Source organism: Prenolepis imparis, unplaced genomic scaffold (genome assembly GCF_030444845.1).
Source record: "Prenolepis imparis isolate NDT839.2.m4 unplaced genomic scaffold, iyPreImpa1.0 SCAF_13, whole genome shotgun sequence".
NCBI lineage: Eukaryota > Metazoa > Arthropoda > Insecta > Hymenoptera > Formicidae > Prenolepis > Prenolepis imparis.
This window is the reverse complement of record NW_028141171.1, coordinates 1840215-1852541: the sequence shown is the minus strand read 5'-3', so window position 1 is coordinate 1852541 and position 12327 is coordinate 1840215. Positions and strand designations below refer to the sequence as shown.

The 12327-nt window shown below is 39.3% G+C and overlaps 2 protein-coding genes across 2 annotated transcripts; both read right to left on the bottom strand.

Annotated features, from left to right (window-relative positions):
* Positions 1-5114: 5114 nt before the first annotated feature.
* Positions 5115-5690, bottom strand: LOC145944841 (uncharacterized). Its single transcript, XM_083053417.1, has one exon. The coding sequence runs from the start codon at positions 5688-5690 to the stop codon at positions 5115-5117; it is 576 nt and encodes a 191-aa protein (XP_082909543.1).
* Positions 5691-7073: 1383 nt separating this feature from the next.
* Positions 7074-8856, bottom strand: LOC145944799 (uncharacterized). The gene is made up of 3 exons (XM_083053352.1): positions 7873-8856; positions 7465-7677; positions 7074-7124 (listed from the first exon to the last, which is right to left on the bottom strand). Exons 1-3 carry the CDS (start codon positions 8854-8856, stop codon positions 7074-7076), a joined length of 1248 nt encoding a protein of 415 aa, XP_082909478.1.
* Between the last annotated feature and the right edge of the window lie 3471 nt (positions 8857-12327).

Here is a 12327-nt window from a genome sequence, read left to right as displayed (position 1 = left end):
CGTCGAATCTCCAACCAGACAATTGTTGTCGTTGCGCGATCGTTTAAGATTAACTCATGACGAGCGTTAATCACCACTCGTCTGTAATCCTCGCAAAATCCCAATAACATGTAAAGCGGTACGCAAAAATTGAAGTTTCCATTTGCAGTAGTCGGATCAGTCCAGCCGGCGTTTCTCATAATCACGCTTCTATCGGGTGATATCGTTACATAGTTTTTGAGAAAACTTGTTATTCCCACGTTTCTGTTGCGATCAATCTCCACGCCATCGAGTTCGTATCGAATCTCATTGAACATGAATGCGACACAATTATTTCCCAGTATCACAGCAGATCCTTCGGCTGGTTTATTTATCTTTAGTTCTCCCTCGATGTATAGGAAACTTTCATACGGCAACGTATACAGATCCTGTTGTTGTATGGGTATTCTTATCTCCATCACTGTGTCCGTATGTTGTGTTAGCGAACGGGTTGTACGTGTGACTCTCGATCTCGACGATGCGATCGTCGAAGATTGGCTCGTCTCCAATGTTGAGGATGTCGGTCATTGTTCAGATGTTTCGCACCGCGAATCCCAAAGATTGTAAAAACGCAACGTTTGATGCGTTCAGTTTCTTTTTCTTAGTGCAACCGGATTGGATATTAGTGAATGTCGACGTTGTTGTTGTTGTCGCTTGCTCCGTAAAGATTGTGTTATCTCTCGTGTCTTTCGATCCGTTCAACACGAGCATCTCATACGCCACACATGTACGTTATCGCTGTCGTCGTCGTACGTGCAATCTAATGGTGATCTCTTCTCCTCGAAAATCGAGCAATCGTCTGTCCTGGTCGACAACGCGTAACGTTAAATCCGTAATGCTCCGCACGATGATCGGCAGGTAAATGATGTGCGCCGGTGTTTCCGATATCTTATAACCTGGTGGTACCCTCGGTGAAAATTCATGTATCGTATGAACGAGTTTGCCATTGCTGTACGCGCCCGCGGTCACATTACATTCTACGCGGATAATGTTCACGTTGATAATATTAATCGGCATGTCCGACTTGTACCATTTTCGCGGCTGCAGTATACGGTTCGAGAATCCCAGCAGCGATCCAATGTTGTTAGGCTTGCTAAAATTCATTCTGTAGGCGCATTTGATCTCGCTCCTCATCGTATTATAAGGCGTATTATAGCGCGGAGCACTATCGGATATTCTCCATCTTCAAAGTCACCGTCGTCATTCGTCCGAATATGCGTGGTGTCAGTGTGTTTTTTTATCATCGTCACGAACAGCGTGTCGCGGACGTTTTCGTGAAATTGCATGTTTCAAAAATCTCATGTATCGCTTGCAGCTCGTATGATCCATCGGGAATCGTAATTTCCGCGTCATCTTTGCCAAGTAAAATTTATTATTCGAGGAATTCACGTTCGATATCGTATGATAAGTCTCAAAATCCGCTAGACCGAGTTCGTATTCATCGTCGCTCAAATCTACGGCGGGAAAGTAGTTTACCGCGAGAACACTACTCTTCCCGGTCAGTGTGAATGTCATAGACATGTTGACAAAACTGTTAAACGAATACTGAGTTAAATAGCGCAATGTCAGTCTTTAAATTCACGTGCATCGACCGCTCGGAGAAACTGTAAGCACAATTGTCCACAGATGCTTTGATTGTAAGTTTGAACAGGTGTGTAATTGTATTGTATCTTTGTCACATTTAAATATCGCACCAATTCATTCGGCGGTCGAAGATTGCCGAAACTGTCAAAATATATAACGCGATCCCCCCTCTTTGCATACGCTACCCAATGAGTACCCGATCCTTTAGCGTTATCCAAATTTACGATGCCGCTCTCGTTTCGATATATACCACCGATCGGTAATGAATCACGCATGAAAACATCTCTAAAATACGGAATGTGCATACGTTTTGCCAGTTGTAGCAATTGTATGTTGGTAGTTAGCAATCCGCAAGAAACATCGCGCTTTGAAGACCGGTAAGATCGATGACGATATCGCGGTCAAGACCCATTTTAGACCTATTATTGAGCCGCTACAAAAGATTGTCGACAACTCGATCGCGGTGAAAAACGAGCCGGAAAGTACCGCAAAGATTAAAATCTCACCCATCAAGCGGTACAAGGAGGAGGAGGAAAAGGAGGAAGAGGAGAAGGATGATGACACATGCGACACCGAAAAAGAGGAAACGGTCAAACCCGAATCGCTCATCGATACCGCGTACATCGGATGCTTTACTGGATGAACCGATGATAACCTCTACACCGTTCGCGACAACGAGAATCGTACAACCTATACCCGAAACACTCGCAAACGAAAATGTTTTCGAAACCTCGGGCAGCACGCTCGAAACATCGTTTGTTCGAAACACATTACAAACGCTGGAAGGTCAAGAAAGCACTTGGGACCACTGGGACAAGAGTACATGAGCACTCTCCTCGGTGGCGACAAAGAAAGGAAAATCGATCAGTACGGTGTCTATTTCGACAAGGATGAAATGCGTCTCGGTAACAAACGATTCGACATTGACAAATATGACTCTATAATTATAGACAAAGTGAGGTACATTGGTACACCAGGATTATACGAGTTGATTTTCAAGAGAATTCCCGATGATGACATTTACACAGAGGATGATATGCATAAATACAAGAGCATATTATTGGCGACGAACGCGCATAAACGCAATTATGACACACAAGGCCAATTACGAAGCAACAGGGGATACAAGTACAAACATATAATCGCACCATTGATACCGATTGAAAAAGAAAAAATCTGGAAAGGGAGTATTCATGCCTCACGCGATGGCGCTAACCGACAATAAGATCGATTACATACACTGGGATCCCAACGAGCTAGTGGATCGGGTACGATTGCTGGACGCTTCGCGCCGAGCTGGCCACAACGCTCACGACAATGAGATCCTGTCGATCATCGAGGAACTTCGCGAAGCAGGCATTATTATAAATTGAATGGTGTCTCGACAAATCTAATCAGTCGATCAGCGTCACTCGTGGTCACTATCGGGAAAAAAAATGCCTATCAACAAATTTGGATTATTCGAACCAAGAAATGATGCAACCGGCACAAGCGATTCTTGGGATAGATTGGTGAAAAGTTATGTGCACGAAAACGCTCTGTGTCGCGTCGTTACGGACTATGACGCAAAGTCGCGGAAGATTCGTCGTGTAGCGCAACCTGAGGCTGACACCGATACCGTCAACAAACTGTATGTGGAATCCTGCGTTAAAAGATTGATGAATCAACAGAAAGAATCAGATGAGAAGCTGACTTCGTTCGAGAAGGATGTGCGGGCAATACAGATTGTGATAAACGAACTTCAACGCGCGGCTAACGCTAACTTAGAAACGGCTATCAACCTGAATGAGCAGCAGTGAACGGGTTAGAAGCGGCTATCGAACGGTTATCGAACATCTATGAAGGGTTATCGAACGGCTACGAACAATTATCGAACAGCTACGAAGGATTATCGAACTACTATCTAACTACAATGAGTGGTAGTGGTAGTGGACGGCCTAGCAACAGCGAACGAGGCTACCAACAACTCAAGCAGGGCTGCGAACGAGGCTACGAAGTCTTTAAAGGCTACATGCAAGGCTACAAACAACTCAAGCAGGGCTGCGAACGGGTCAGTAACGGCTGCGAACGAGTCAGGAAAGGCTACGAACGGGTTAGAAACGACTGTGAACAAGGCAGCGAACGAATCAAGAACGATTTTCGAATGGGTCAAGAACGGAAGTAAACAACGCAGAACGGCTCAAGAACGGCTCAAGAACGGGTCGGGAACGGTTGCGAACGGCTCAAGAACGGGTCAAGAACGGCTACGAACGGGTCAAGAAGGGCTACGAACGGGTCAGGAACGGCTCAAGAACGGCTATTGAAGAACGACAAACGAAAATGAATCATAAAACGAGCGACAAACGGCGATCGAGAAAAACCGACGAAGCAAAGAAACAACATAGTTTGGAGAAACGGCAGTTGGTGAACGAACTGCACGCGCCGGCAAGGAAAAATTTTCCCCGAAGACACGTCATAGTGCGGGGATACGATGACCTGTGGCAAGCTGACATCGTCGAGATGCGTCCGTACTCTCGTTTCAATAGAGGTTACCACTATATACTCACCGTCATCGATGTGTTGAGCAAGCATGCATGGGCCATTCCACTCAAGAGTAAAGGTGGAAGCGAGACGGCTGACGCTATCGCCGAGATAATTCGAGATAGCAAGAGATGCCCGAGAAACATGCAAACCGATATGGGGAAAGAATTTTACAACGCCGACGTGCAACGGCTTATGCGGAAACATAACATCAATCACTATTCTACATATTCAGTAATGAAGGCATCGGTCGTCGAGCGATTCAATCGCACGCTGAAGAACGACATGTGGAAGATGTTTACGCTGAACGGAACTTACAAGTGGATCGACGCGTTGTTGGAACTCGTATCGGATTACAACGCGCGCAAGCATCGAACGATCGGCATGCGACCCGCCGACGTCACCCCCGCGATCGCTGATAAACTTTTAAAAACAGTATATAGTAACATAAAGATTGCTGCTCTGGCAAAGTTCAAAGTAGGTGACCCGGTACGCGTTAGCAAGTACAAGAAACTTTTTGAGAAGGGTTACACACCAAATTGGACAACCGAAGTGTTTAAAATTGTTAAAGTGCAGCGTACTAATCCCGTAACCTATCTACTCGAGGACTATCGCAAAACATCTGCCGCTGGAGCGTTTTACGAGCACGAGTTGCATAGCGCGAATTATCCGGACGTATATCTCGTGGAGAAAGTACTGCGCAGGAGGGGTGACGAGTTTACGTAAAATGGCTGGGATTTGACAATTCGCACAACTCTTGGATACATAAGGACAATGTGATTTAATTCATACAAGCTGTATTTATTAATTACTCAAAATTTAAAAAATATATAATGTGTACAACATATAAAAGTATTTGAAATATAAAAATATACATGAAATATATATGAAATACAAAATCTTTATTAAAACATCCTTTCCGTTCCAATATATGAAATACATATACATATGTTATAACATTATATCGCACATACATTATATTACATTATATTTTATAAGGGTATCTGGTAATGTCCCCATGGTAATGTGTCGGTCGAATCAGGTATGATATACCGCTTGTCATCGTACGGACTTAGAGCAATTTTCGTCTCGCGAATGGTGTATACTTCGTGCAATTTCGATCTTATACAAGACTGACTACGTGTCATTTCAATATCATCATTCAAACACCGCGTATAATCGTCAAACGTTATCGTTCTCGCGACGACGTTACTCTTGACACCTTTTACTTTTTTGGTATCTTTCTTGCCATCCACTCGCAAGGCATACATTTTTGCTCTAAGCCCTACAAATTCAGTCATAATCGCACCGTTATTTTCGTCCTTCATAAGACCCGGTATCTTTTTATTCACGAGCGGTATACCATATGCATTGTCAATTGGATAATCGCTCGTATCAAATTTGCTTATGTCACACTTCATATTCTCATACACGTCTTCACATTCAATGTGATATATTATGCTGTCTGTATCAGTGTACATTACCCGGCATCTGTCACGATAGAGCGGTGACATGTACTCGTGATGAAATTCATACAAACACGTTTTAGAGATGTCGAGTATGCACATACCGACATAGATTGGTTTGTACAATTTTACTTCAAGTTTACATAATTCAATGGCGATTAGGTTTTCAGCAAAGACGCTCCTGCTATGGAAATTTGGTTTCGCGATCATCGCCTCCGCACCGTATCGTCCGTCCCACTTTGTCAATAATTTTACATCCACATGATTTTGAACGTTTTCCATAGTTTTACCGAATACCGCGTTGTTCATCAGTTTATACAAATTTTTCTCAAAATCATTTTTCGCTTGTGTTCTAAATTTTGTATTTAGTTCGATGTAATCGCGGAGCCATGCGGATTGAGTAAATTGTAATACGCGATGTATTTTTGTAACGCGAAGGCCGTGTCGCATACATTGTTGCAGGTTGCGGTAGTGTATGACATAACGCTTCTTATCATATAGCGTTGCGAGAAGCTTATCTTCCCGCTTGCCAGGCGGCTTGTCGCGCGTCGGGCAAAACGGTAGGTTAGCGTGCGTGTCGTGAAGATGTTGTGGATATTCTAAATCTACTTCGAGGATATAGCCTATAGGCGAATCGAGCGTGATAGATGATATGTCAAAATTAGATACATCGTCGACCCATCGAAAATCGGCATATGGCAACGGTTGACACATTGCCCATCCGTATAAATTATTTACATCGAAATACATAAGGTACGACGATGGTTTCGATGAGTCGTACGATTACATGTACTTGTTATTAGCATGGGCGTATCTGTTGGAACATTGACTTAGACCACCGCGTATACCCTGTTCGATAAACATGACCATGTCGATATCGGTAAGCAATTCGAATGTTATATTTGTATGTTTTAACATGGCGTCCCACGTAAAACCGGGAAGAGTATAATAATACGCAGAGTCGAGTCCGTAACTCGCGATGCAAGTGTCGCGAAAGTTTTCAAATATATCTGCTAATAACAAGACATCAGTTTTTAAGTACAGATCGCTGTATTCACCCAAGGTTTGAATGGAGAATCGATTCCATACGTTTTCGGCGTGCGCGTAATCGCTCTCGGATACAGTGTCACCGGTCAAGGAACTATAAAATGATTCGCGCGGTGGTAAACGCGTGTCCTGCAGCCTGTCCACGCAGTCAATGTACTCATACGGAAAGACACCTTTTCGCGTCAATAATTCGAAATTGTGAGCGGATAATGTGGAAAAATTGGAACATAAAATTTTGAGTTTATCTTTGTTTAAAAAAGATGCTAATTTGTCAAGACTAGCACTGAGAAATTTGTATGAATCGATGAATCGTAATTTTACGTAATTTTACGCAAGTTTTCCGATCTTTGTCCTCGGTACTATTGACAGTCTTTGTAAATGAAATATATTTTTCCTTCGTTATCGGAAGTAATTCGATTTCCCCTTCGAACGCTGTAGCTATATCCCCGATAATGAAATGTGCGTCGTAGCCGGATAAATTGTGGAAAACTATAGGAATGACATAAGAGTCTTTGTAATTTAGATTACAGTTTGAGTGTGCGGGACCTCTGTATTGCCCGGTCAGATGACAATGATCGCGTACGCGTATATCGTCTTGTACAAACGGTTTTTCGCAAATGTGACATTGCGTGGCGCTATGAAATTTTTCCCATTCATCTTGCGTTAATTTTGTCATGGGCACATTATCAGACAAAATACCCTTTACGCGATGCGCTAAATTTTTAAGTTTGTTGGCGAACCACGCGACACAATCGACGCCGCGATAAAATCGGTAGGCGAATAATGTTTTATCGTACGAACATTGCACGTAGTACCCGACGCTAAATACCTCGTGATGTTGATCGTATGACACGTGTTCCGGTATCTTCCTCAGTACACATTCCAAGTCGGCATATACTACAAACAGAAGCCGCTCCTTTCTGTTGTAGTTGTTGAAGCTGAGCCACTTATCCTTATCGCTTGGTAATCTGAGTCGTTCATCTCTCCGCAGTCTACCATGTGTGATTGCAACTTGTCCTCCGATCCGAAATAGTGCAAGCATCTATGAAAGAAAAAATTAAAATTTTATTTATGATTATTTTTATATATAATTTTATTGCAATAAATATACGTACCGATCGCAGATATATTTTTGACCATTGTGTTTGCTCAGTTGCGTGCTGACAAGCCGGGATAGATTTTTGATATACGTGAAATGCCCAACGTTGTCGTCCTCCTCCACATACAGCAAATTCACATGTTTTTCTCTTTTCCGATCGGCGAGTCGTATCGGAACAATTGATAGTTCCTTCTTCCTCTCGATGCAGTAGACGTTGATTGAGATATCGTTTATATGTTCAAACTTTTTTATTTGGTTCAGCGTCATCGGAAACTCAATGTTTTGTAAATTTAGCACTGTCGTATAGTGCGGATATGAAGATTCCCGTTCCATATGTCTTTCAGCGGGGTACAGAGCGGCCACCACTGACCACGCGAAACACGCATTGTCTCTGGATTGCACATTAATTACCGCTCTCTTCGTCATAATTTCTCGCGGTAATTTAATATGGCATCCCGCGCGCATTGAATTATACTTGTTTATATTTATAGTCAAGTTAATTATTTGTGATAACGCCCAACCACTATCGCGTTCTTGAAACTCTTCTAGCGATGCTAGCGTGGGCTCGATAACGCGGCGCTCGTACCACTCGTGTAAATCGGACGTGCGAAAGAGTTCATAGTTTCTTGTATTGACACTTTTGTTGGCGCGTTTATCACCGGACACAAACTCGCCATTAAACACGGTGTTCACTTTTACATTAATGTGTTTTTGCATCACTTTCTGCACGTGTTCGATCACAATGTCTTTGGCATCTTCGAGAAATTGACGAGGTTCGATGTAATTATTGTTTATTACCGCACCGGTTAAGATGCGACTCTCGAACGCCGTATCAATCTCTCGCCAAACTAGTCTTTCCACGTTATTGTCGCCGCTGTATTCACCACCATTGGATATAAATTGTTTCTGCAATCGAATTTTTGCACCCTCGAGTCGCGTGATTCTAGCCACCAAAGATTGTCTATTTCCAATCGAGAGTCGCGGACGCTTGTTACGGCTGTTTTCTTCGAGCAATTTGATAAATTCCTCGCAGCGCAGCACCCATGCAAAATATTCACTCAAGGTGGTGACTTGGCGGGACCGCTCCAACAAGTCGCGTTCGTTCTGCTCGATGTTTTCCATTATTTCTTTTATTCACTATTATACCACTAACACTTCTAATACAAGAAAGTAACCACTAAACTTTTTTCACCGCTGCATCTATGCGCTTTCAAATCGTACTATGGTTTGACGCGCTCTCATCCTCCTTATATATATATTTCACCTAATTCTATCTCCTTTTCTAACATTTGGCGTATCTCAAAAGATAGTTTCCCGAGATATTGGTTTTATGGATAGAGGAGTAAGGACACAAGCTGCCAAACGTTGGCGCCGATACGTTGCATTCTTCCTTAAAAAATATTAAGAAAAATGTTTCGCTCTCGTTTTTATGGGAGATTTTCCGCGAGGGTACAAAGCTGCCGAACGTCAACGCTTTTACATTTACACCTATAAATAACGTTTGACATGTTCGTCGCAGCGTCGGCCCTAAAATCTTCATTCCTTTCCATAATATCCTAATGATTTTATGGACATTTAATGGACATTTTGTCCATAAATGAAAAAAAAACATAGTTTTATGGATTCTAGAATGCTCCGGTTACAAGCAGCCGGACATCGGCGCTTCCGTAATAAAATTATACTAACGAGGGTACAAAATTGTCAATCATCGGCGCTTGTTCTATACCTTTTTTTGGGAAAATGTCTAAGAACCCTCATAAAAAAGTTGTAAAGATACCATCTACAAATATTGCACTCAGAAAACTCCCCCCCCCCTTCTTTGTCGAAACATCCCCTCCACCCGCGTGACGTCAGCCCCCGCGCCGCCGAGATACCCCCGCCCCGCGTGACATCATACCCCTCGCCGTGGAGAACCCCCCGCGCCCCGCACCCCCCTCAGAGGACCCGTTAGAACTCTCCTAGTATATCTACTGGTAACGATCAACCAATATTTATCGTCTTACATACATTTCTCTCCGTTCGTCGGATAAGTTACAAAGTGACAAAGAAGTAGAAGACAAAGTGAAATAGAAAAACAAAAATAAGATGGACGAAGGTCCGGTCCTTCTAGACAGCCGAGTGCCACACACAGAGATAAGAAACAGTACAAATGTATAATTTCTGCTCTGATTAATTCAATTCGAAAACCAATCTGAATCGTCACTGACCTGAAGCGTAGACATGAGCGAGAAAAGTTATGTTTACGACATATGCACAGTATTGTGCTTAGATGATTTTAAAATTAGCTAGATAAAGATGAGATAAAAATATGTAAATTTATCTTACAATTAGATAAGATGAAGATGATTGTGTTTTAAATATATCTAGATAAAAGATAAAATTATATGGCGATTCATCTAGATAACTTCCAGATAATATTATTTTTAAAACCGCTTATGTAAACAGTTAAATAATGTAAATAAATAAAAATGTAATGTAAAATAAAAAAATGTAAATTATAAAAATATATTCATACTTTTATTTATAAGTTTTTATCGTTTACTGTTCAAGTTCTACTACTTAAATATTTTCATGTGCTATGAAACTCTAAACCAAATTATCTGAATGTTATTTTAGATAATTTAGGAAAGATAACACTTCTTTTCATCTAAGATGCAGATATAGATAATACATATTTTTATTATCTATATAAAGATAAGATGACGCTAAAATTTCATCTAGATGATCATCTATATAATTTTATTTAGATAACAGCAAACACTGCATATGCAAGTGTAGGATGGCTCTTTATTTCAAACTTATAGATGTGTACAGATGTATTATAGTTCTCTCGGAAGAATGATCGAATAGTGACCGATCGCTGTCGGGCGCTCGCTTCTTATACGCTGGCTTCTTTAAGGGATAGAGTTACGCGATAAGTCGCCGGCTCAATCCTAATTGAAAAAATTGACTTGGGTTTCATTCGGCCCAAAATTTAAATATTTTTTTTAATAGTCCCTTTGAAACCCTACAACTTTTATTTGAAATTTTTTTTGCAAATGCTTTGGTTTTGAGATATTTGAGTGTATAAGTTAAAATGGGACACCCTGTATATATATATATATATATATATATATGTATATATGTATATATATATATATAATGTGTGGTGTGTGTGTGTGTATCACACAACACAATGATATCTATATAATTTCTATAGAATATATATATCTACATAGTAATACAATAAAAGTTCTTAATAAAGATTCATTTTTAAATGATATGGCACATAATTCAACGAAAAGAAATATCTTCAAAGGAATATAACGATTGAAATATGATATAGAACTGAACAAAAGCAACCGCTATGGGTCCTAAAATCTGTCTTGTATGTTTACGCAATTCTTTGTGCTGTGTGTGTTGTGTGTGTAAGAAAAAAATAATTTTATATTTCTCCGTCAATCTTCACATTTTGGTTTTATTTTTGCTAAGAATACAAAATAAAAATAATTATTATTATTAATATTAATTTTACATATACATTACTGCATTAATTATTACATCTATTCTTCAAAATTGTTTTAGATAATTATTTTAGTACTTTATCAAAGTTTATTAAATTTTTTTAAAAATATAATTATTTTAATATTTTACATAACACTATTTTAATAATTTATTATCGTATTTTAATTTACAATGCTTCGTTAATAAATGATGCTATCTTGTTATTTTTCATCATTGTCACATGAGTACCTTCCACGTAATGGATTTGTACTGTACTTTCCGTAACCTAAAAGATATTTTTCTTATAAGAAATATCTTAAATATGATAAAACACTACGTAATTGCACAAACCTTACCTTATATAAACCATAATCTTCTTCGTTATAACTGATAGGTGCAAGTGTAGGTTTTAATAATATTATAGATGATTTAAGGCGTGGCAATAAAGATATATTATAATCTTGTACAGCGATTATATGATCGTAAGTTGTTGAACATAAAAATTTTTGATTTTCAACAGTTAATTCATTGATCTCCTTTGAAAAGTGAGTCAATACTTCTAATTTTTCCTCCCATGTATTGCACTTATTCAGCTCTAATGCAAGCTATAAATAATAATACTGTATTATGCACAATTAATAAAGAAATAACAATTTGTATTTTAAACTGACAATGAGACAATAATATATTTATACTATCAGTATATATATATATATATATATATATATATATATTATTATAGTAATATACATATTTATACTATTTATATTATATTATCGTGTACTAGAAGTAATGAATATGCCTGTGTATTCTTATTCAATTACTTTTTCTACAGTTCAAAATTATACATATATTATAACTCGAATTATTTTTTCTTCTTTTGATCATTAGCAAAAATTTATATTAGCTGAAAGTATTATTGTTATAATTTATTATTCAACTTATATATATACTCAAATAATAAATGCTGTATTCTAATTATTATAAATATTATATAATTTGTTGCTTATTCAATAAATCGTTAAAGAAACTTTCCAAAACTTCTGTAATCTATATAAAGTAAGATAATAAAAACGTCCAAAATAATTCTTAGCTTCTAATAATCTTGTT

Excerpts from the sequence above, each read along its gene's own strand:
- LOC145944841 (XM_083053417.1), bottom strand. The coding sequence starts at position 5,690 with ATGTGCATACTCGACATCTCTAAAACGTGTTTGTATGAATTTCATCAC.
- LOC145944799 (XM_083053352.1), bottom strand. The coding sequence starts at position 8,856 with ATGGAAAACATCGAGCAGAACGAACGCGACTTGTTGGAGCGGTCCCGC. Across the intron at positions 7,678-7,872 it reads ATCGGAAAAGAGAAAAACAT|ATGCTTGCACTATTTCGGAT; the intron begins GTGAATTTGCTG and ends TTTCTTTCATAG. Across the intron at positions 7,125-7,464 it reads CATACGATCAACATCACGAG|TTTTCCACAATTTATCCGGC; the intron begins GTATTTAGCGTC and ends TCATTCCTATAG.